This window comes from Ambystoma mexicanum, chromosome 5q (genome assembly GCF_040938575.1).
Source record: "Ambystoma mexicanum isolate Mex_15411 chromosome 5q, UKY_AmexF1_1, whole genome shotgun sequence".
Classification (NCBI taxonomy): Eukaryota; Metazoa; Chordata; class Amphibia; order Caudata; family Ambystomatidae; genus Ambystoma; species Ambystoma mexicanum.
This window is the reverse complement of record NC_090933.1, coordinates 412,783,084-412,809,585: the sequence shown is the minus strand read 5'-3', so window position 1 is coordinate 412,809,585 and position 26,502 is coordinate 412,783,084. Positions and strand designations below refer to the sequence as shown.

Sequence of the window (26,502 nt, the reverse complement as noted above, 5' to 3'; positions counted from 1 at the left end):
CTACTAACGATCATATACAAAACAACGTCGGGGAAGACCGGTAGATAACCCACTTCTCGCACCTATATGCCCCGATAATTGCTGAAAAAGACCAGAATGGAAACACCAACGAAGCTGGGGTAAGGAAAAGACAGAGCTGGAACATTCCTTGATATGAGGAGACGATCCTAAGCAAAATCAGCAAATTAAACAACTCAAGGGCACCCTGTCCAGACAGGATATGTAACTTAGAACTGAAAAAATACCCAGAGCTATGGGCTAACATAATGAGCAACATCTTCCCAATCTTTAAAAGAGGAGCGACGGACGATCCTAATCAATATCAACCAATTGCTCTTCTTGACGTGATCGGCAAAGTTTTTGCCTCACTGGCGTTGGACGCCTTTCAAACCTGGCTCCGCAACTCTGAATGTACAGATCCATTTCAGAGTGGTTTCGTAAAGAACTTGTGAACCACTACCAACATTCTACTGATAAGCACCATCAAGGCTAAGGTTATGCAGGGAGAACCACCAGTTTACATGGCCTTTATTGACCTGATCCAAGCTTTTGACCAGGTCAATAGACACCGTTTATGGAATAAGCTGCAATCTAAGAAATGCCCTGCAGCAATCCTTGAGCCGATCCAAGCACTATACCACGAAACAACCATAAGGGTACGTTTAAGCAGAGAGGGTTGCTTGTCGGAAGAAATTCAGACGGCTAGGGGAGTAAAGCAGGGTTGTCCACTTGCCCCCTCACTGTACAACGCATATATAGCAGACTACGAAGACTCAGCAGTAGAAGTCAGACGTTTTCCACCGACAATAGGAGGAGTAAAGGTATCCAGACTCCTATATGCTGACAATATTATACTGCTGGACTTAACACCTATAGATCTACAGCGGCAACTGGACAACCTGGTGACTTACCTAAAAACAATAACCTTCAACTAAACAAGGAAAAAACTAAAATCATGATTATGGGAAAAAGCACAAAAGAAAATGGCAAAGACAGCGTGGCACTGTGAGGGCCTACTCCTGGAAAAAGTAACCAAGTTCAAATACTTGGGAGTAATGATCAGCAGCAACAGACAGGAAGCAGCCATGCAAGATGCCTTGTGGAGCAAACTAAAAAGTTTGACGGCGCAAGCCAAGGCCGTTGACAGGAAATACGGCAGATTTTCTCTCATTCCGGCTTTAAACTTCTTCAAAATGAAGGTGGCTACTGCACTAATTTACGGAGTGGACGCAATGCCGCAAGTCCCGAACACGCTCTGGATGAAATTCGAGAGCTACTACTGGAGAGGCGTACTGGGTTTGCCGAAATCAACATCAATGGTACTTATCAGAAAAGAATTATGTTCATCATCGCTAATAGTCATCAAAACAAGAGCCACATTAATGCTATACAGGAAAGTGCTCTGTGTTCCAAGATCAAGAGTATTTGACTTAATTAAAAAAGAGATGGACGGGGGGGGGGACGAACCTAATGTTAGACAAATGGGAGCTGACAAATTTGAAAACATTAGAAGAACTGGACATGTCCGTCAAAACACTGATAAACAACCCAAATAAAGTGGCAAAAAAACAGTTCGAAACCGACTGGATCAACACCCTAGAAGCGGCTAACACCTATTCCCTGACTTCGAAGTTTCCAACAATGCCAATGAAAGTTAACAAAGTGAGAGGGTATTTAAAGCAGTTTCCTGACAAAAATGTAAGCAGAACATTTTTAGGATTCCGCCTAAATCAGGTGAAAACGAACAAAATACTAGCTTTAAGGAAACCGGTACCATCGAACAAATGCCGCTTTTGTGAGGACAATCCACAAGTTGAAACTAGTCGGCACTTACTACTAGAATGCGGCGGACTCAAAGCAGCAAGAACTCGCTACCTCTCCGACCCGATGAAAAACTTTGCAACTTTGGACGCAGAGGAGCTTTGGTCCCTCCTGACTAGCGGGAACGACAGACGAGGCGCGATTGGTGTGGCACCTGGACCTAAAGCAACCCACAACGTGAAAACACAAGATGAGAACAGACGAAAGAAGTTTACTTTCCTTTTTCTTTAATGGGATCAGGGAAGGATGATTTGTTGGAGGTTTTAAACTTTTGTAAAAATTGCATTGCAATTAAATTAAATAAAATAAAAAAATAGAGGAACCCTTAGGAGCAGGTCTCATGTTGGCCTTAAGGGTTATGAATAAACTGAACATGAGCACAAATGAGCTGGGAATTACCTAGAGTTGTAAAGGCCTGACCTATTGCCCACCACACTTCCAAATGTGACTTAGTGAGCACATTGTCATCTTCCCCACTTGGGCAAGTTATGGGATCATGGTCAATTCACTAACATGAATCTTTCCCAAGCAACCACATCATATTATCCTACACAAATCACTTTCAATTGTAAGCATTTAGAAACCATATAAATGCCAGTAAACAAAGCAAATCCAGATACACTTTGCTGGAGAGAGCAAAACCACTCATGAACAAACATAGCCCAAATGTAACAAGTGTACTGCCTATTTTACACACACAGATTTAAAAAATAGTACAGAAACAGATCTTCATGCTCGGCAGACAAACACCTTCCATTGCATAAAACCTTTGCCAATGCTTGCTATGGTAGCGATAACTGTTTGCAATATCTGACAATGATCCTGCAGGTTCCCTTTACGATTCAAAACTAGTGCAGATTCAGTATCTGAGCCGCTCACTGCTGCATATGTTGATAACAAGTATGATGTAAAAGAACTGGTAGTGATATTGTCTGGGATTACTTATCACTACTTGAGGATTCATTATCATAAGAAGAAGTGACTATGAAGACCATGGATTCGAGACTAATGAACACAGCAGCAATGTCTTTAAATCACGAGAAACTTTATTTTAGAGGGTTGAGACATTTTGTCCATGTTGGCAACACTTGTCACTTACATTGTGCTCCAAATTCAAGGCCTGTTCATGGCAATGAACGAGGAATGACTTTGTGGGTCTTAATGACCCTTACTCAGTAGAACAAAGTCTGTCACTGTGTGGTCCATCCTGAGGTAGGAGGACAACCAAGTATGGAGCCAGTTGAGGCCATCCCTTAGGTGTAGTACACTTTTCTGTTGAAAACACAGTAAATACTGTTATTTATAAGACATGAGGTGAGCCATTGCATGAATGTTGCCGATAACCAGGTCTTGCAGTTGGAGAGGGTAGAGAGGAGGCCCTCATGGTGAACTGTGTCAAAGGGTTTAGACACATCATGGGGGACGAGTATGCTGTGTCACATTTGGCAATGATCCGATTGGTGGCCGTTTGCCACTGCATCCTGGGCCGAAGCTTGCTGGATGGTATTCAAGGAGGTGCGCATAGGCTTGCAGGCTGCAGCTGTATATCTATTACAGATGTTAGTAGCGTAACCAGCAAGGGGAAGCATAGGGCAGGGTGATAGTTGGTCTGGTTGTTGGGTCTAGTTTGGTTCTCTGCAGGGTGCATAGGATTTAGCTTGCTTTATTGTGGTGGTTGGACCAGCGGCTAAGGGGCTTTACTATGTTGAGTATAGGTTTACGGGTCGCTCTGGAGAGGGATATAAACATATTACAGTGGTGGATGTATTCAGAGGTGAAAGGCCTGAGGCATGCTATCATTTTGTCCAGGTAATCCATGAGCTTTAAAAGAAGGCATTCTGGTCTTTCTCAGGTTGGAATTAATGGGCTTTAGTGGTCCTTGCAGAGGTAAACTTGTCTACAGTTGTGCTGATTTTCTTGATTAACACATTACTAACTGTGCAGCAATTTATGATAGTGTGGGACTGGTGGGGTAGGTAGGAGGCAGCAGTGAAATAGTGTTATGAAGAATAATTTGCTTAATGCTTCAGCTGAGAGATGGTGTTCTGGTACAAGTTTCCATCAACATTTATGATATTGTTGTTTGCTTTTGCTATCAGTGTGTTCTAGGGAGATGAAAGCCATCGTTTGATGGTCTTATAGCTTACCAGAACATGTATGTTGGTGCAGTCAAGGTTTCTTCAAAGCATTCATATCTTGTGTAGAGGGTCTGGCAGGGGCATGTGAAATTAATCAAGTAATTCTGAGGAAATATTTTGGGAAGATGTGGAGAATTTACTAGACGATGAACTTTGCTTATTTCTTGAGTTCAGCTTGAGTGACATGCAACAGAACTGTGTGGTGACCTGTCCAATCAAGCGTTCTATGTTATTTATCCCTATGCAGCACCCCTCCCTGCCCCTTATATCCCCTCCCCATATTTGTTGATGTTTTTTTCAACAAAACATTTCGGCAAACATGTCAGAATAGGGCATGGTAGTGACCTGTTCTGTGAATTCGGCTATGAACAAAACATGTAGCTCGGAGGCCTGTAGAAGAGATTGAAGATGATGTATATTAGAGATATAGAAAGCTGTGTGGGGGGGTTCCAAGATGGCAGCGGTGGAGTGAGGTTGCGCTGTCCCGAGCTCCCGCACCGCACCAACTAAGCTGCACGGAGAAGCCGCGACGCAGCTGTAATTTCCCTCCCCGGGAAGTGTGAGGTGTGGAGGAAGCTCCTTGGACCCGAGCGTCCGCCGCAGCAGTTCTCCTGCGGCTGCCGGTTCCTGGTTAGCAGCGAGGAGCCCCGGGCCTGGCCACCCGCACTCGGGAGGCAGGCACTGCGCTAAAGGACGGAGGCGGGCCCCGCAACCCCCCGGTGATATTTTTGAGCAGCGGCCCCCCGTGAGAGAGGGTGAGGGACCGGGACCCAGGGCACCCTGACTCGGGTTGGTGAGTCGGCTCGCGGGCATAGGAGCGAGCGCGGCATCAGCCTGTGGGAGGGGCTGACATTGAATAAGAGCAGCTGCGGGGTCCCGGCGAGGATGCAGTGGGTTCGGCGCCGGGCAAGCCCGGCATCAGGAGCGGCGGCAGGGCGCGGCCCAGGAGACAAGGACATGTCTACACGCTGGGGGTGGGGGCCCGGCTCCTGACTGGCGCTCTACAAGTTCGACACCCAAGTAAGTGGTGGGGGTGGCGGGGGTTGTGTCTGTGCAGCTCAAGGGCTCGAGCTCTGGGTGGAGGGGGGACCCCTCCCAAGAAGCTAGGACCTGACGGGGACCCTGCGAGCTCGCGCCCCCTTCCCCCAACATCATACTCCTGCGACCCCGGGCTCCTTGGGGCTTGAGGAGCTGGAACGAGACCCCGAGAGGAGGGCACTTCTCATTGAGAGTTGGGGGGCCCCGAACAGCTGCCTCGCAGCTAATCAGCAATGCAGACGCGCACCTCCAGACATATTAAAGGGCAGGATCCTGTCTCTAAACCATCGTCGCATTCCATACAGTGGAGAAGCGGCAAGGGTAACCCACTTGGAGGTCCCCACGTCCAGGCAGGATGTCCAGAAGTAAATCAAAGGACACCCCAGCCGCATCAAGGATGTTGAAAAAGCACCAGGAAGGGTCACAGACCCAGATGTGGGCTAAGGAACTCAGAGAGCAGAGATGTCAGGACCCCACAGAAGGCGCCACGCCACCTGCCTCGACCACCACCCAAGAACCGCAGGATCCGCATGTAACCCAATCTCTACTTAGATCCCTTCTTAGTGAGATCGTGGAGAAAATCACAGCAGCAGGGCAGAAACAGATGGACACGCTAAGGGAGGATCTGGCTGAGGGCCTACAAGATATAAAGAGGGACCTCAACAAAATTGAAGAGAGTGGACATGAACGAGAAGGCCTTACAAGATCTGTCAGAAGACGCTCGGAAGGCGGACTCCCTCTTGGAATCCTTAGTTACAGCAACGCATAACCTCGAATTGAGGGCGGAGGACTTGGAGAACAGGTCCAGAAGGTCCAATATACGGGTTAAATTCTTGCCTGAAACAGTCCTTGATCATGATCTGGCCGAAACCATGAAATCAATATTTGGAGACCTCATTGACGCTGACCCGATCGAGGTCATCAAGTTTGACAGGGTCCACCGGGTGGGGCCGAAGCGTCAGGAACCGGGAGTGAGACCACGGGACATTCTGGTGGCGTTTCATAGTTACACCCAAAAAGAGAGGATCCTGCAAGCGGCCAGGAAGGCGGGTCGGATCACCCACAACGGCACTGAAATTCAGTTATATCAAGATCTGTCTCAAATCACCCTGAATAAGAGGAGGCGCATGGCCCCGATCCTAGTTCATTTAAGAGAAAATCAAGTGCGCTACAGGTGGCTCCATCCATTCGCCCTTAGCTTTCAGTGGCAGGGGAAGTCCCATAAAATTACGACCTGTGACCAAAGAGTAGTTTTACTAGGCCTCGAGGACGACGCACCTCAGCCCAAAGCGTTCCTGTCGGGGCGGGCGGTTGCACGGAAACCATGGGAATGGTCGGAAGTGGGCCCAAAGAAAACAAGGAGGGAGCGGAGGCAATCCCAGCGCAGATCTCCCGCCGAGGCCCAGGTCTCAGAACAGGGGGACCATTCTGGGAACAGAGGCCTACAAGATAATTAATTAAGGCGCACAATCCATATCTCAGTACCAACCCTGGGGAGGGCATACACAGGTTGATACTAACGTGCATATAAAAGTTTCGGAGGCGATCGCCTACACGAGAGCGGGATGCAACGGGTAGCCGGGTGGGACCCGACATCTTGGAATGGGAAGGGGAGTTCCCGCAAATCCCGCGTGGGGAGTCTCTAGGTTTGTTTTGGAGTCAGGCTCTCGTAGTGCTGTCTCGAGGGGGGCTTGGTGCCAGCCGGATTCGCCTAGAGGAGGGGGTAGGGGGTTGGCAGAGGGGCGGGGGGGAGAAGATCCAAGGTCCTGGTCTGGAGGGGTCACTTAGCGACCCGCGAATGGAGTGCTTACATTGAGGAGCCTGCGGCGAGGGGATCAGGGGGCACAACAGGGCCAACCAGGTTTCTTATGGCTAACTCAGAGGCATTGAAAGTGCTTTCGCTAAATGTGAATGGCCTTAATTCCCCGGTTAAGAGGAAGAAAGTTGAGAGGTTCCTCAGGCGGGAACATCCCCATGTAAGCCAGCAAGAAGGGGGGACTCCTAATAGCCCTGAGGGATGGGTTAGATCTGACCGTCGGAGACACGCAGAAGGATAACCAAGGCAGATACCTAGCGGTGACACTCCAGGGAAAGGGGGAGTCCTTCACGGTAGCAACCCTGTACGCACCAAATCAAGCCCAAGACTCGTATATACAAAATACGGTCATCCGACTAGGCAAATTCGCAATGGCGAACATCCTCCTACTAGGAGACTTTAATTTAGCCTGCAACGTCGCCATGGACTGGAGCTCTACCTCCTGGGCCCACAGGGGGGACCTTCAGGGGACCTGGTGAAGAAAATGAGGGATCTGGCCCTGGTAGATGTTTGGCGGGAACTCTACGGCGATGCTCTGGGTTACACATTCTACTCACATGCCCATAGATCACACCCACGTATAGACTATGCCTGGATCTCGAAGCAGTTGTTGGGAAGACCCATAGCTCTGGAAGTAGGGGCAATTACTCTGGGAGAGCACGCTCCACTCACCCTCTCTATAAGCAGATTAAAGGGACCACCTGGCATCTGGAAGTGGAGATACCCTATTTTGCTGTTTAAAGATCTAGTCCTGGTAAAGGAGATAGAGGAGGGAATTTTGGACTTTCCTATCCACAAAACCTGGGAGGACACATCCCCCCAAAATTGGTGGTACGCCCTCAAGGCTACTATAAGGGGTAGGATCATAGCAACCAAGCCAAGAAGGGAACGAGAGCTGAGATTGGAAGAGCAAAAACTGGAAACCAGACTAAAGGAGATCATGTCTTGTATGGGAGGGGGGATGTGTGCAGCCACTAAAAGGGAATATAGGGCAGTGAGAGGTCAGTTAAACCTTATACAGACAAGGGCGGCGAGCGGAACCTCCTAGCTATGCGACAAAGGTTCTATATTAGAGGTAACAAGGTGGACCGCTTGCTGGCCAGGAGGCTTGGGAAGGAGGTTGGAGACAAAACAATCTTGAAAATAAAGGGGCAGACAGGGGTCCTCCTTACTAACAATTCGGGTATTGAAGGGGAATTTTCCAAATTTTATTCTGACCTATACAGATCAGGAGAGCCTACAAATACAGAACAGGAGGCCTATCTTTCTAGGGTGAGCTGCAGGCAGATCTCTCAGGAGGATAAGGAGGCGCTCGATCTGGAGATCACAAGGGACGAGGTTAGGAGGGTAATAAATAACTTACCGCCCAGCAAAGCCCCTGGCCCTGATGGGGTTGTATCCAAATTCTATAAAACACATAAAGAAGTCCTGATTCCTATCCTCACCAAACTGTTGAACTGCATGGGGTCAGCAGGCGTTCTCCCCAACTCGATGAATGAAGCCAAAGTAATCTTAATACACAAGAAGGGTAAAGAGCCGACTGACTGTGCATCCTACCGCCCAATAGCTTTGATTAACGTGGATGCTAAAATTCACTCAAAGGTCCTGGCCAACCACCTGGAATTGGTTCTCCCAAAACTAATACACAGTGACCAGTCAGATTTTATTAAAGGGAGGCAAACTTCAGATAATGTTAGAAGATTGGCCCACCTGATAGAAAAAGCTCAGAAAAAGAACATCCCGGCCCTTCTGTTGGTGATTGACGCCGAGAAGGCTTTCGCCCGGGTTGAGTGGGGTTTCGTGTTTGCGGTTATGGCCAAAATGGGGTTTGGACTGGGCTTTATCGCAAGGGTTAGGGCAAACTACCGTAACCCGGTTATCCAGCTAGCAATAAATGGCCAATTATCAGCTCAGGTTAGGGTGGGAAGGGGCACCAAGCAAGGATGCCCGATGTCACCTCTCCTCTATGCCCTTCACTTAGAACCATTGCTGGAGACAGTAAGAACGTCTGAGGATATAGAGGGGTCCCATTTGGTGGGGAGGTCCATAAAATAGCGGCTTTCGCCAACATGATATTTTTCCTGACCAAGCCGATTACCTCCCTGCGGGCGGTGGCTAGGGAGTTAGACAGGTTCGGCCAAGTTGCAGGCCTAAAAATCAACGCCCACAAGTCTAAAGCGCTCCCCCTAACCTTGACACCTAGTGAGGTCCAGGACCTTAGGAAGGCTTACAATTACAGGTGGGTTGACTCCTCACTAAGGTATCTGGGAATTTCCCTGACAAGGTCCACGGGAGATCTATACAAGGCGAACTTCCCTCCACTCCTCCAGAAGGTGAAATCGAAATTAGTGGACTGGGGAGCCCTGGAAATTTCATGGTTGGGGAGAATTAACGCCCTAAAGATGACTATCTTGCCCCTGCTCCTGCATCACTTCACGGCACTCCCCGTGCGAATCCCGTCGTCCTTTTTTAAAGCCCTTCAAAGAATAACCAGTCGGTTTGTTTGGTATCGAAAGAGCCCGAGATTAGCGGCTGCCCTCATGGAAGCTTTGCCCAGCAGGGGTGGGATGGGGGAGCCAGACTTTAAGGGTTATTATCTTGCGGCTCAGATTAGAGTCATCAGGGATTGGCAGAGGGATGACAGGGGGAAGGTGTGGAGGCAGATGAATGGAGCGGTTGTGGGGAAGGAATTGGAGGGAGTTCTGTGGGTGCCGAGGCCGAGGCAGGATAGGCTAGAGGGGAACCGCAAACTCTACATAATAATGATAATGGCGGCGGCGCTGGTACTCGCGCGGATGTGGAAGTCGAGGGTTCCCCCTCAGGAGCACGAATGGGTCGCCAAGCTGTGGTCGCTGGTGGCGGTGGAATGGCTCACCTACTCTATTCAGGGCCAACATATGCGTTTCACATCGGACTGGGCCAACTTGCTAACTTACCTAAAAGCGGGGGGCCTGGTGTCCCAAAGCTATGGAACTACTGGGCATTATTGGTCCACAGGACGAATCTAACCTGTGAAGAATGGGGACAATTACTCGCTGCTAACCTAAGGGGAATTAGGTTCTGGACCCTGTTTCATTGATCCATCCTGGCACTCTGGCCGTATGACTTTATTGTGATAAGCATTGGATCTGCAGCTCATTTGTTAATGTTATGATTTTGGAGGACGTGCTGGATCTGGGGGGGGGGGGGGGAGTGTCTGGGGGGCAGGTTGGGAGGGAGGGTGCTTGTTTCTTTTTGGTTTTCATGGACTTTCTGTGAAGCGTATGTTGAAAATGGTTAATAAAAACTTACTGGAAAAAAAAAAGAAAGCTGTGTGGCAGGGACTTGCGAAGATTTTGAGAGTCACAGGTGCACGCTTTCAAAGATCAATTGTTTTCAGATGATGATGGGTTGTCCCAATTTTCATGAACATGGATTTGATGCAGCAGAATGCAGCAATATGGGGCGCGGTAACTGAAAATGCAGAGCATGAGCCATAGCCTTTATCGGCATTCAAATGTTATAATTTCTTTGGACACTTGTGATAAGTGATGCAGTCTGTGGTGCTGGGAATATGTTCAAGGCAGATCAAGTAAACAGGCGGCTGGCTGATTTGTTGGTTATTAATGAGATGCAGAGATTGCGGGCAGTAGCACAGGTGGATGGAGTTGGGATTGGAGAATATTTGCATAGATGCCCAGCAGTTGCGGGATACTTTCATGCTGGCACAGTGGAAAGATGCAATAACAAAAGGAACAAGGATGGTAATATAGGAGGAATTAGCAATCCTTCTTGTCCTTTTCTTTCCTGGACCTTGAACACTGCCGCATTCACAAATTACGCAAACACAGCGATTTCTTTTGCAAGGAAGTGCAAGTATGTGTTGTGCTCCAGATCTCACTGCATAAAGATAAAACACATCTAATATAAATATAAACATTATATTGCTGGATTGTTCTTGATCAAATGGCAAAACAATCGAACTGGGATGGATGGTGCAGTCAGCATGGCTGATAATTACCCGTGTAAACACACACGCTTTGCCAGAATTTAAGCATGTTAAGTAGCCATTGGTCCCCTGGGTAATAGGAATGCAGACAATGCCCTTACAATCAACACAACACTTAAAACTATTTTAAATGCATGTTATCAGCCTGCTTCCTTGAACTAAAGAACCTCGTCCCAGTCATCCTGCCTCTCCAATTGCACATATTGTTTATCTTGTTTTATGCTTGATGGGTGAATTTCCCTTATCCAGAATCTGACCCTTGGCATGCTGCTTCCTGTTTTTGAAGCTCTCTAGTCAAAACAGGATTATTCCAAGTACTTCAAGGTCATCCCTTTTTTAAAGCAACGATAATGACTGCTTGCTTCTCCAGTGTGGAGCTGGAATCCACCACCGGAGACCATGCATAGAAAGAACTGTGTTTGGCTGCATGCTGGAACATTTCAAAGCCAAAATGGTCTGCTCCTGGTTTCCCATACCTCCTTATTTTGCTAAGGGTTAACTTGATGTAGGGGAACTTCTCCTTGAAGGTCTCGTTCATATCTTTCTTGAGGTCCGAAGGCTTCACATACTCGATCACTGTGGTCTGTAATGCAATATGCCAAGGTGAGTCACATCCCCCTCCAACAAGTACTGACCTCACTACAGCTTTTAACAAGCAATTAATAAAACAGGTGAACAGTACAAATGCACACAAAAACGACACCTTATATTAAGCTTTTAGCCGGATAGGTGGGTGATACCCATTCCTCAGCAAGCAGCTTAAACAAATCAATTAACACACCTTCTGGTTAGTGTTTTCATTTCCTAGTGTAAACATTGGGGTTGAGGACAAAACATTTTCCAGGAGTACGTTTAATTTACTCCTGGAAAAAATAGCCACTCACCCATGAGTATGTTATCCTCTCTTCTTTACCAAATTAACGTTATGCACACATTACATACATAACGTCCATTACACAAATAAGAAAGCAGGTCAGAGAGGAGCAGTAAGTGGGGAGAGGTAGGCGAAGGGGGGCGGAATGGCTATGCAAGTGAAGTGGAGGGGGTGGAGTTAGGGAGAAGCTGGGAAGAGAGGAATAGGAGTTCTGGCAGGGTTTTCAGAGGCATGCCCCGGAAAATGGAAGAGGGGAGCTGGCGTGTAGGGAGCAGGGGGAGTGCGGTTTGGGCAGGGATCTGCGAGCGGGTCACACGGATATTGACGAGGGAAGGGAGGTAGGCGGTGGAAAGACTTGCCGGATGGATCTCGTTCGGAACTCTTGTTGAGTAAAGAAAAAAGTGTAAAGTTAGAAGAAATTGATTAATGTAGAACTGCACACATACAAGTTCCCCAAAAGTACTTACCTGTGTTAACAAAAGTCTCTAATACAACAAGTGTTGTGGAAAGATATAGTAAACTGACACTTCTGTGGATGTTTACCTCTTTCATATTCTGTCCCTCCTCCTGCTCCCCCAACTCTCTAATGACCCATGGGAACAAACAATGTACCTGACATCAGAGTAAGCACATTGAAACGTTGGCAATGATCCTGTGAGTCACATCAGAACTTCCCAATTTTAGTGCTGGATGTGAGAAGTGGATGAAATTTATCAAAATATGCTTGATGTGTGGAGTAAGAAGGGATTAAATGGTGGGAAAGTATTTTGGAGTGAAAAAAAGGTTAACACGTTTTTTTGTACAATTTTAATTATTTTCCTGTCTGCCATGTCCCAAGTTAATTTAATTGAATTGATAGTTTATTTATATCGTGCTCGTACACAGGTGTTTCAGAGCGCGACAAGGCAAGGGAGGGTAACAAGGGAGAACAAAAAACAATGATCTTACTAGGCCCAGTGACATTGAGAACGCGCAAGTGCATGGGAGAGGGGAAAAAAGGGGAAAAGTGCATGGAAGCGGGGGTGGGGGAGGGAGAAGTGGAAAGTGCAGAGCAAAGGAATACAAATAAATAACCCATGTAAGACCGGCAATGTTGGGTGCAGACATCCCTTTCTTGTGAGATAGATGCAGGGTGCAGACATCCCTTTCTTGTGAGATAGATTGATCTTGTGCTGGCCGACAAATCTGAATTATCCATCTTCCCTGCAGATCCTGTGCTGTGGTCGGATCATTGTCTCCTGACCTTCTCTATTAATTTCGTGTGTCCATCACCTAAGAGTCTCCCCCCTAGAGTGCTGCATCGTAGTTGGCACTTTGCCGATCTTAAGGCCCTTTTGTCATTAGTGAGTGCTAAATGTAGTCTAGCCCATGAAGTAGATCTCTCTTTTCTGTCTCGCTCACTGGAAGTGGCAGCAGACCCAGCTATCCCCTTAGACAAACTCAACTACGGAGGCTTCCATCTGAACCATGGTTCTCTGAGCAGCTCAAACTAGCTGGCCTCGAGCTTAGGCTGGCTGAGCGGAAATGGCGCCACACTTACAATCCCATCCTTAGAGTGCACTATAGGCAATGTGCCACTGGCTATTTTGCCGCCGTTTGGGCAGCCAAGAAGGCCTTCTTAGAACAAAAAATCGACAAAGCCTTAGTAAGTCCAGCAAACTATTTTCAGTGGTCAGATTATTGTCCTCCACTGCCAAACTTACCTCCTCCGTGATACCGTTACATGAACTCTGTGAATCGCTGTCCCAGTTTTTCATTACTAAAATTGATACTATTCGTGGTAATATCTTGCTGGTAGCTCAGGCTACCGCCCCTGTCAGTGTGGCTCCTGTTGCTACCGTGGAGTCTGGCCACCCCGATTGGTCCCTTTTTCCCATGTTTTCCGAGACACTGGTCAGTGTATGGATAAACCAACTAAAGCCAGCACCCCTTCAGATCCAGTTCCGCCGTCGGTGATGAAAGATATATCCACTGCTCTTTTGGGTGAGATCATCCAGGCCATATGTCCTGCCGGTCAGGTTACATTCCACTGGACCTGAAACTAGCCACCGTTATTCCACTTCGGAAGAAGCCTTCTTTATATCCCTCACTCCCTTCTAATTTCCGTCCAATCTCACCGTTGCCCTTTTTCATGAAGCTCTTACAGACCTTGATCTGCCCACTTCTTTCATCTTTCCTGGAGACCTCGGGGCTCTTTTACCCCATCTAGTCTGAATTCTGGCCGGGCTGGGGTATAGAGAGTGTCTTGTTGTCAGTCCAGGACGATATGGCAAGGCTGGTTGATGCTGGTGGGCTGGGGGCCCTGATTCTGTTCGATCTGTCAGCGACATTGGACACCGTTGACCACCCGACCTTGCTGGCCCGCCTTGCACAGGCCGGCATTGCCGACCAAGTGCTTGCTTGGTTTACTTCGTCCCTGGTGGAGAGAGGCCAAATACTCTTGCTTCCTCCCTTTCTTTCACTCCCCTGCTCTCTTCCTGTGGGGTTTCTCAGCGCTCTGTCTTGTCCCCTATACTCTTAAACATCTACATTCAGCCACTTGTGCGTCCCATATGCTCCTTAGGCATCAGGTGCTACTCCTATGCTGACGACACTCAGATCCTGATTCGGATAGATCTTGAGCAGGCTGAGGTGTGTCATGCTTATGTCAGTGTCTGTCTGCCGTGGGGGATTGGATGAACCACAATTGGCTGAAACTTAACTGAGAAAAGATGGAGTTTATGGTGGTGGGTGCCCCTGCCGGATCCCTCTCTTTGGGTGTCTTCTTTCTGGCTGTCCACTCTGGGTCCGCTTCCTGTTCCAGCCACTAGGTAAACGAATGCCGGGTTTGTGGTCTCCTCTACCCTCTCCATGGATCACCAGGTCTCAGCAGTGTGCAGAGCAGGACACTTCCACCTGAAGATCCTGCAGAAAGTGCTCCCCCTTTTACCTCCTAAACTCAGGCTACCAGTCGTAGCCGCTTTGGTCCTTAGCCGTTTGGACTATGGCAACGCACTTTATCTTGTCCAGCGGCTGCAGCCCCTACAAAATCTTGCTGCCCGAGTTGCCACTGGCTCTCCTTACGGAGCCCATATCACCTCAGTCTTGCGTGCTCTGCATTGGCTACCTGCAACCCTGCGCATTAAATTTAAATCAATCTGCCCGGTGCATCGTGCCCTTCATGATCAAGGTGCTGAATATCTCTGTCTGTTACTCCCTAACCAGATGCTCCGTTCCAGGTCTGCTCGCCTGTTATGCGTACCTTCTTTCTGCCGCACAAGAGTTGGCTGTCGGGCCCTCTCTGCGGCAGTGGCTCAACTATGGAACGATCCGCCACCCTCATTAAAACATCTTTCTAACCATCTGCAATTCAGAAACTCCCTGAAGACCCTTATTTTTTAGGATGGTCTTTCCAGCTTGCCCTTTTGTCGTCCCAGCACCAAGATACCTTTGGGTGACCGTGCGCTTTATAAGATTTTTTAACATGACCTAACATGACATAACCTCACTACTTAAAAATATGTTAAGTTGCACCTGATTTCTTTGTCAATGCCGTTTTGAGGTGTAAGTTACAAGCACACTTAAGAATAACTTACACCTGTAGTAACGTACATCAAAAAAGGGATTCTTTGTGAATCAGCCCCAACATCTATGGTAATGACTATTTCCTCTCTTTATATGCTGCAATGATAGTAACAGGCCTTCCCCGCCTTTTCTTATAAATGTGATAGCCTGAAGAAAGGCCTGGGATGCTCTGTGCAGCATAGAAAGCAAAAGCTTGGAAAATGGAATACAATCCCCACCCCCCTTCCAAATGATTTCAGCAAGAACCTCATGATTCTTTCTTCTGTCAATAGGACACAAATAGCCCACTCACCTTATGAGAATAGTTTTTAAACTGTGCTGAATCACCACCACAGTAGTCTGAGCGTCTAGGCTTGTCCAAGTTAGCTTACTGTGTGCCGGCCAGGGCTTGCCAAAGGTAAAGAAGTGGGGTATGGGAAATACGGGATGAGACAGACATGAAGCAGGGGGAAGGAAGAATGTTTTGTGAGCATATATTTCTACAAGGGATAGACCCCCATACAAAAGGTATTTGCCCCTCCTACTCAGTGGGGATGTAATGTATTTCAATCACAACAAACGGAAGGATAGATGCACACTAACAATACTCACATATGTACCATTGGGAACAGAAATACCTCGATCACACAACCTTAGGATCAAAATAGGTTGTGTACCCACCCTGGATTAGTATCACATATCATATTTTATTATTATATACTCAAAGCAACAATATCATAACAGAATTATGAAAAACATATGCACATGTTGTAGTACAATATACATAAAATGTAAAAATTGCATAAAAAACTAAGACAAAGAATTATGTTCAGATAAAATATTAGAAAAAAGCCACAGTGCCAAATTGATTGTCATAAATCAACACTGAAACCACAATAGCCCGACTTATATATGTTTCTGTCCTGGATGTTTTACAATAACTGGACATTCCTCAGGGGCAGTCATGTATCTTGTGCTTTTACGTGACTTTTTTTCCACTTTTAATTAAAAATATTAAATTCAATTCAAAACGGCACTTCTGTATCTGTAGGTACACAAATAAAAATGCATATCAATATGTAGGCGTCAATGGTTAACCAACTTCACCTCGCCATAACCCTCAATACCAAAAAGGGTATACCAAGTATAAAGATAATTTCGTCTATACCTGTAGGTATAAATCACTTCGGCCCAATTGACAATGCAATTCTTAATTTGAAATTCACTGGTAATCACACTTGGCAGCTTCCAAGAGATGAGCTGTACAAAAACACACAAATGAAAACACATCGTACTCACGGACTAACAATTGACAGTCCGGATACCCTCTGTTGCAGGTTAACACCCTAAAAACGAGCGAACTTAAGAGCTTACCCTCATATGAAAAGGGCAACTATAGTCCCTCCTAAAGACCATATGTCTTCAACAGATCAAAGTCATTGAACAGATCAAAGTCCTGGAAAAAAGTGTTACAAGAAATTGCGTGTTACATCACAATAAAATGCTCTTTGTAAATCAATATAAGAAAAAAAAACCTTAAAGAAAAATGGCACCACAGCGTGCCTTACCTTAGATGTTCTTGGTAGTCTCCAATCAGTGTAGAAAATGTCTGTCACCCAAGCAGTGTGATGTTTAAACAGACAAGAAAATGGACATCATTCCGACTCTCACCGATTGCCACTCACCACCAAGAGCCAATATACACAAGTCTCAGCAAGATCCATATACGGCCGGTGCCGTGTAAGACAAAAGAAAAAAGAGGGAGAGCCCTCCCTACAATGTAAAAACTCAAAAAGTCTTACCTTATTTAGGCGCAGTATTCATCATATTACTGGTCAAATTACAAACAGAAAAGTGGAAAGCGGCTGCTGCATATATAAATAGCCGTTTCGATCAAGTCACATGATCATGTTACGAGTATGCTAAATGTAAGTTGCTAAGCAACCTAACCAAACTGGCTAGGCCCACGTGATAGAACCTGGAACGCCCCTGTATCCTGCGCTACCACACGTCTTCGCCCCATGTGTAACTATTCCGTCAAAAACGTACCCCTAGTGTCTCAACACGTAGCCCAGCAACGGGACAACGCTAAGAGGAAAATAGCTGTATCAATGAAGTCACGTGATCACATGACGTATTTACTCAACGTCAGTTGCAATGCAATCTGACAAGGGTGGCTAGGTCCATGTCATGGAACCTAAAACGCCCCAATCTCCTGCACGGCTGCACATCAACGCCACACGTGTTGTTGTTAAGCCTAATCCTACCCCGAGTGTCTCAAACGCGTTACCCAGCAACGGAACAACGCTAAAGGGAGAATATAATGTTGTCGCTTTATAAATACCAAACCACAGGAGAAAAGACTTGGTCAAAAAGATAAACAAACAGTCTCTACCTAAATCTAGGCAACCATTCGGCCTCATACTGTTAAATTGCACACGATAGGGAACGAAATACACCTAATAGTAGTAGTGGACTAGACAACTTGTAAGAAAAGATTGTTTTACCACGCAACAACCGCCCCATCATTGGAAAGGTCTCAAGAACATCCTTGTTATTAGCAAGATAAACACAATCACCTTTATATATAAAGCTCAAAAAAGGGGTCTACTACTCAGGTCATGCTCCACACATTAACAAATGGAAAGAACCATAGGAAGCGCATTACTCTTACTGGTCGACATCAAGAACAGAATAGGTTATCTCACATTATGCCATTCAATGCTCTCATTGAGAGCTCTAACATGACGTTTCGTCATAAAAATCTGTTTCTGTTCTAGGTTAATCCATTTTACATTAATCTGTTCTTGGCTTTTCCCTTTCACCTGTTTCAGGATAGATCATTCAAAATCAGTCTAAGAATGACCCAACTGCCAAAAATGAGCTACCATAGGTGCTTTTTCAATGTTATTTTTTAAACAACTCCTATGTTCAATCATGCAAGTCTTGCACTTCCTATTGGTCTTTCGAATGTACATAAGAGCACAAGGACATAATCATATAGATTACATTGGCTGTGTTACAATTTGTGTGTCCTTGCAAACTCCACTCATGACTTAAGCCCAAATTAACAGAAGACACTTTGCGTGTAAAGGGACACATAACACAGTCTCCACACGGGTGATGACCCACCACTTGTGGTAATCCCCAAAGAGGACTTTGTATACGAGGTAGATTCACTATCTGGTGTACATCATTTCTCATCACCAAATTTCTGATATTAGTACTTTTCTTGAACGCCACCACTGTTGGAGGGGTACACATAGCAAAAACATTAAAAGGGGACTCCAGGCAAAGAAATATCCACGGCCGTGCCTGGGAGAACACGTATATATAAAGCAACTAGGAGGCCGGGAATATGCAAAGTTGTTCAGGTGGTAGGCCAGGCGGGGACAATGCTTAACTCAGCCTATTCTCTTACAACACAAATAGATATATCAATCAATGGAAGGTGAAAAAATTCAATTCACTGCCATAGCGTATATGAAAAAAATAGATTTTTTAATTCATTAAAAATTCATCACAAAATTTCATAATATATCAAACATGGAAATACAATAGAAAAGTGGAAAAAAGAACTAATAATTCAGGTTTGTACAATACTTTTTAATACCATTCGCAAATTGTACTCTGCAACAAAACCAGACCCATTCATATCACCAATTGCTCCATCCATACTACACTCATACATACCTAAAGTACAATGGTAAAAAATACCAAACCACATAAACATAAAACATCAGAATTTTCACACATAAGATTATAACACCATTTTCAAAATCTAGTTAGTAATCGAACTGTACTGCTAGAGCTAAAGTATCCCACAACTGGGAAACTCAACTTGTCAGCTTGATTGACAAAAATCAAAAAAGACCCATCAACGAAGCAACATGTTTCTTTCCATCTTTATTAGTAGATTATTTGTTTGGAAATGGATTTGGAGGGGTACACATAATCTTGCTCCAGTTTCTGCAGATTATTCCCTTTACTTTGTATGATAGATTACTAAAAGTATTCACCAACCCCCGAAGGGGGGTTTTGTGTATCTTTGTTCTTTTTCTCAAACAGTGAATCTCGAGCATTGTTAAACGCTCGCTTCGCAGCCTGTTTTACCACTGTCGCTGGGTAGCCTCTATTTCTCAGTTTATCAATCAGAACATTCGCTCCTTCCTCATAGTTCTCATTAGTACTGCTGTTGCGTTTAATATGCAAAGATTGCCCAAATAGCATATTATCGCGTACATGTTTCGCGTGATGGCTTTTATAATGAGGGAGTGCATTCTTATCAGTCTCCTTTACACACAACTTCACCCACAATTGTTGGTTCTTGTGGTAGATGGTGAGGTCTAGATAGTTTACTTCAATGACGGTAAAGGTAGCTGTAAATTTAAGATAACTATTCTGTGTATTTAACCACATCAAGAAATTCTTCGCCTCATCTAATGTGCCATGCAACACCATGAAAACATCACTGATGTACCTGGACCATTTGATTATCTGATCTGTAAAAGGATTGACACTCGAATACACCAGTTTGTTCCACCATAGCTATGTACAAGTTTGCTAAATTAGGTGCCATGGCAGCAACCATAGCAGTACCTTCAACTTGTACATAGGATTGTCCAAGAAATTGAAAAAAGTTGTTCACTAGGGCAGTTTCAGCACACCACAGAATTAAAGCATTACTCACTGGATGATTATCATCACATTTGAGTAACGTTTCTTCTACCACTTCTAGCGTGGCTCGTTGAGGAATGTTAGTATCATGTGCAATTTGACAGTATGAGACCGAATGGTTGCCTAGATTTAGGTAGAGACTGTTTGTTTATCTTTTTGACCGAGTCTTTTCTCCTGTGGTTTGGTATTTATAAAGCGATAACATTATATTCTCCCTTTAGCGTTGTTCCGTTGCTGGGCAACACGTATGAGACACTCAGGGTAGGATTAGGCTTAACAACAACACGTGTGGCATTGACGTGCAGCCGTGCAGGAGATTGGGGCGTTTTAGGTTCAATGACGTGGACCTAGCTGGCCTCGTCAGGTTGCTTTGCAACTGACGTTGAGTAAATATGTCATGTGATCACGTGACTTCATCCATACAGCTATTTTCCTCTTAGCGTTGTCCCGTTGCTGGGCTACGTGTTGAGACACTAGGGGTACGTTTTTGACTGAATAATTACACATGGGGCGAGGACGTGTGGTAGCGCAGGATACGGGGGCGTTCCACGTTCTATCACGTGGGCCTAGTCGGTTTGGTTAGGTTGCTTAGCAACTTATGTTTAGAATACTCGTAACATGATCACGTGACTTTGTCGAAACGGCTATTTATATATGCAGCAGCCCCTTTCCACTGTTTGTAGTTTGACCAGTAATATGATGAATACTGCGCCTAAATAAGGTAAGCCTTTTTGAGTTTTCACATTGTAGGGAGGGGTCTCCCTCTTTTTTCTTTTGTCTTACACAGCACTGGCCGTACATGGATCTTGCTGAGACTTGTGTATATTGGCTCTTGTAGGTGAGTAGCAATCGGTGAGAGCCGGATGATGATGTCCATTTTCTTGTCTGTTTAAACAACACACCGCTTAGGTGACAGACATTTTCTACACTGATTGGAGACTAACGAGAACACTTAAGGTAAGGCGCGCTGTGGTGCCATTTTTCTATAAGGTTTTTTTTCTTATATTGATGTACAAAGAGCCTTTTATTGTGATGTAACACGCAGTTTCTTGTGTTCTGCTTTTTTCCAGGACTTTGATCTGTTCAAGGACTTTGATCTGTGAAGACATATAGTCTTTAGGAGAGACTATAGTTGCCCTTTTTAGGAGGGTAAGCTCTTAAATTTGCTCGTTTTTAGGGTGTTAACCTGCAACAGAGGGTATCCAGACTGGCAATTGTTGGTCCGTGAGTATGATGTATTTTCATTTGTGTGTTTTTGTACCGCTCATCTCTTGGAAGCTGCCAAGTGTGATTACCAGTGAACTTCAAATGAAGAAGTGCATTGTCAATTGGGCCGAAGTGATTTATACCTTCAGGCTATTGACACAGGTAGAGACGAAATGATCTTTATACTTGGTATATCCTTTTTGGTATTGAGGGTTATGGCGAGGTGAAGTTGGTTAACCGTTGACGCCTACATATTGATAAGCATTTATATTGGTGTACCTACAGATACAGAAGTGCCGTTTTGAATTGAATTTAAGATTTTGAAATAAAAGTGGAAAAGAAACGTAAAAGCACAAGATGCATGACTGCCCCTGAGGAATGTCCAGTTATTGTAAAACATCCAGGACAGAAACGTATATAAGTCAGGCTATTGTGGTTCCAGTGTTAATTTATGACAATCACTTTGACACTGTGACTTTTTTCTAATATGTTATATGAAAATAATTCTTTGTCTTTGTTTTTTATGCAATTATTACGTTTTACGTATATTGTACTGCGACATGTGCATATGGTTTTTATGATTCTGTTATTATATTGGTGCTTTGAGTATATAATAATAAAATATGATATGTGATACTAATCCAGGGTGGGTACACAACCTATTTTGATCCTAAGGTTGTTTGATCGAGGTATTTTCTGTTCCCAATGGTACGTATGTGAGTATTGTTAGTGTGCATCTATCCTTCCTTTTTTGTGATTGAAAAAGAATGTTTTTTGAGAGCATAAGTGCAGATCAGTCCTCTTAGATGGATGATAGAATTTATGATGTAGATTAAATGGGATTTAGTTGCTATGCACAAGAGAGATATGGAGAAAAGGAAAATTAAGTGAACTATGTCATATTTAGATCCATGCAGTGCTCGAGATGTGATCAGGCAATCCCATTTGCAGGTGCCTACCGTTAAGTTAAACCACAGGCCAAACTACAGACTATTCATCCTAGGACTGCCCAGCCTGAGGGTCGTGCGTAGCCTACTAAAGTATAAACTGTGTACAAAAATGAATCTTTGTGGATAACAGAGTGGGAGATTGACAGGGATCATCCAATGGATACATTCTGGCATACATTAAAATCCTGTTAAATGGGAGAAGTTCGAGATCAAATTAAGCAGTACTAATATTGGAAAAAGCATATGCTAGCAGGTATTCAGATCCAATCCTTGCCAAAGTTCGAATTATTTCACTGAATATAGAGCAGCCTTTCAGCCTTTCTACTTTGCTAAAGAGAGAAGGAGTTCGGCAGTCATTTACCCCAAGCGCTTCTAAATTTCCAAGCAGAAATGATTTATAAAAGTTCATTTGAATTTCTTATAATACATGGTAGCCTGTGATATCTGTATAAAAGCCTGAAAATAATGTTCTCATTACAGGTTAGTTGTGAGATCCCAACTGACCTGTAAAAAAGAAAATTACATAACAATTGCTCTGCAATCAGTTATTACGCTTCAGTTGTGACGTCACAATGCCTGCTGCTTGAGCTAACAGCGAATTCCGGCGGGCACTGCAGCATTTACAGCCGTGAAAATGTTTTCAAATTTCTTGCTTGCAGATTAGCTTTTTGTGAAACTTTACATCCATTAATTAACAAGGAACTGCATGTAATTACTTATTTTAAAGCACAAAATAATAAATTTCATTAAACTGCTTGAACTATTTTTCTGCAACACATTAGGAGCTGCATTTTTGCTTTTTTAAACCCAGATTCTATATTCATTTTATGGTTCAGTGAATGGAAGATCTCTTGCATTATATTATGTAAAATAAAAGGTATTAAAGGGGATTACAGTTTGTGGTCATGTATTATAAGGGATAACATTAAAACTGTGTTCGATAACATAAGTGACAAAACAGCTGTATTTGAAAGTGGTTCTAAATCATGTATTGCACCTGTGGAAAACATTTTCCCCACACAAGAACCTTGTAGATGCATACTACCCAGCTTCATCTTCATGATACTTGGGCACAAACTCTGTTAAGAGTTACTACAGATGCCAGCTAGTTACATTGAGTGATTCATAAATCAAGTCCCTCACTCGTCCAGCATCACTTCTCTGTCTCTCAGGCCTACTGTTGCCGCCTGGCACTAACTGCTTGACAGCCACTCCATGTTTTTGATCCATCACTCCTTCCCTTTGCTACTTTGTTTCCCCTGTCTCTCACTTTCTGATGCTCTCCCTCTCAACCCTTAAGTGTTGCGATGCCACATTTGGTGGTCTGTTTCTGTTACTCTGGATCGCCCATTGTTGCTTTTTCCCTTCTATATCTCGTGTTATCGGTTGCTATAACTCATCTTTCTCATGTCATTACTCTAGCTATATCTGTTTTTTCATCTTCTCGGTTGTGGTTACTAATCCTTTTATTTTTCTTGTGCTCCCTTTTAGGTTATTTGCCTACTCTTCTTTAGTCTAGCTTTTCGATTTCCATCTCTCCCCACCTGCTGTTTATCTGTGTTTTATTTTACTGTCTCCAAGTGTCTCTTTTGCTCTGCTTCTATCCCTCACTCCTATTGTGTCTTTATCCTATTATTAACTTTGTTTCCCTCCTCACTTTCATTGTTGTCCTATCACGTAGCTCATTGCTCTCTCTTCCTGTTGCTTGAATTCCTGTTTTGGCTTGTCTAGTATGTTCTCAGTCCCTTCGCCCCCCCCCCCCGTCACACCTTTGTTCTTCTGTATTGCTTAGGTTCAGAGTTGCTCTTCCTCTCCTGTTTTTCAGTTTGTCTTTTAACATAGCACCAATAAATATGCAAAAAGCTGAAAATACCTTTTCTTTTTAAAAATCTAGTGCATCTTTACCGTTGAGGGCTCTTTTTGAGATGTTTGCAAACCACCTTTTGGCCATTAGGCTGGAAATTATAGAGTAAGAGGTTTGGCTGACAAGAAGCAGCACTTGCTTGAATGGTCATATGAGATGTGTGTTCTGAGCCATTACAGGTATAGCAGCCTCGATGAGGTCTGTATTCTGAACCATTACAATTCTAGCAGCTCTGAAGAGTTTTGTGTTCTGAGCCATCACAGGTATCGCAGTCCTGATGGGGTGTGTGATCTGAGCTGTTACAAGTATAGCAGCCCAGATGAGATGTCTGTTCTGAGTCATTACAAGTATTGTGGTCCTCATGGGATGTGCGTGTTCTACCTGTGAGCCATCACAGGTATAGCAGCCCTGATGAGGTGTGTGTTCTGAGCCATTACATATATAGCAGTCCTCATGGGATGTGCTTCTTCTGAGCAATTACAAGTATAGCAGCCCAAATGAGATGTGTCTGTTCTGAGCCATCACAGATATAGCAGCCCCAATGATGTGTGTGTTCTGAGCCATTAAAAGCACAGCAGCACTGAAGGGTTGTGTTCTGAGCCATTACAAGTATAGCAGCCCTGAAGAGCTGTGTGTTCTGAGCCATCAGAGTTATAGCAGCCCTGATGAGGTGTGTCTTCTAAGCCATTACAAGCATAGCAGCCCTGAACAGTTGTGTTCTAAGCAATCACAGTTATAGCAGCCCTGATGCGTTGTGTATTATAAGCCATTGCAAGTAGAGCATCCCGGATGAAATGTGTGTGTTCTGAATCACTTAACATTTAATAGTCCTTTTCATAAGTCAAAAGTTAAGTCAATTGTGTTACAATTGAATGTTACCTACATCTTACATGCATATCTCTGATGCAGATTCATTACCTCACCTATTTACTTGATTTGAACTAACAGGTTACACAATAATCTCTGCAGCAGCGTTACTGACCCACTGAGCTGCCATTCCCAACAGGCTGTTGACAATGAAAGGCACATAGGGTTAGGGCACTGGCAGTTCCATGTGAGGCTTCCCTGACATAAATGGCTTGTCAAAAGCTCTAAGCCTGTTTGTACTACATTAGTCAGGAGATTCATAATGTGGCTTTGAAATGTGCTAGATTTTTGGCCGTGGAACCCGGTAATCGGACATGGGAGAAGCAGACGTTTTGAAAAGTGCAAGAAGGAATGGAAGGGATTGAAGTATATGACAGCAATGCCACCTTCTCACACTGTCGGAGGTTGGTGGCAACAGCTCAGACACTGTTCTTGCTCTGTACTTTAGTTTGCTGCAGAAAATGCCAACACATGTTCGTGCTTTCTTAACAGCAGCTCTGTTAAGGAATTAAGGTACTGTCGCAAAATATAGCAGTCCTGCTAAGAAATGTGCGCATCATGCAATCAGCCATGCTGTGATATATTTGCCATTTTGCGATGACATGCATATGGTATAGCAGTTTGTTGATAAATTAGGCCACCTTGCCTGAATATATAGCAGTCGTATTGAGAGGTGCAGGTACAAACTGTGCAACTGAAAATATATACAGCACTGCTTCTACATGTATACATTATACCTGCTTGCGGTGGTTGGTCAGAAAAGGGAGTTAAAGGTCAGGCCACATGCCTAGCTATGCAACTGGTGTGCTTCTGTGATGAAAAGAAAAAGTATGAAATGCCCACGCTGCTGCAACTGCGCTGCCTCTATTAAAGCCAATTAAGCAGAAATGCAGCCCTTGTTTAAGACAATTTTCATTTTACACAATACTACCTGTGTTCCAAAGGAAAGTGAAAAGCATATTCATGATTCAGGTTGCTTTAATAACACTGTAACCCACAGATTGCAGGCAGTTGAACAAAGTGAACAAAACACAAATTCCCTTTTACATTGCTCAGAAAGTATTATCTTGATAGAATCATTAACAGAGGAGAGTGTCAAAAAAATTAAACAGACCAAGACACATCCCAGTTGCTTCTTTCAAGGAACTGTGTTGATTACTGAAGTAAAGAGTGGATTTGCAAGCTGCTGCTAGCCAGGCTGTCACCAGTGAGCTCCATGATTTATGGGGATGCTGCCATAAATAGCCTGTTTAAGTGGTATGCAAGGAAGAATATAAAAGGCTGCATTGACAAGATTTCTGTGTGTAAAACGGCCTAATAAGCACCTCATCTGGAGGGCTGCACATCCGATCTCCTTGTGGTGCTCCCATTGCACTGACAGGTTTCCTATGCGCTCTCCTCTGCAGTTCAGAGTGTACCCTCCATGTCTGCCATCTCCAGATGTTTTATATTTCTGTTGGCTGCAGGCCCCCAGGGCTTTATCATGGGCTTCTCAAGGAAGTGTGCTACCAGATGTGTGCCTCATGCCCAAATTTACAATATACTTTAGCCCTCCCCTTTATGTATTTATTTTGTATCAGAGCAATGTCACCTTAAGGTCGCTTCGGGGCACACGAGAGAGAAATAGTTATGACAACAAGCAAGCAACCACTATTTGGTGCAGCAAAGGTTGTTACGTTGGAAAGCAACAAAGTCAGGATAAGTCAATAGTACTACTTCA

At 44.6% G+C, this 26,502-nt stretch overlaps 1 protein-coding gene across 1 annotated transcript in view; it reads right to left on the bottom strand.

Moving 5' to 3' along the window:
* The window catches only part of CABLES1 (Cdk5 and Abl enzyme substrate 1), a 782,082-nt gene that overhangs the window by 103,009 nt on the left and 652,571 nt on the right, over positions 1-26,502 (bottom strand). The window contains exon 8 of the mRNA XM_069620896.1: positions 11,278-11,384. Coding sequence (XP_069476997.1) covers positions 11,278-11,384 — 107 coding nt within the window. The remainder of the gene's footprint in view (positions 1-11,277; positions 11,385-26,502) is intronic.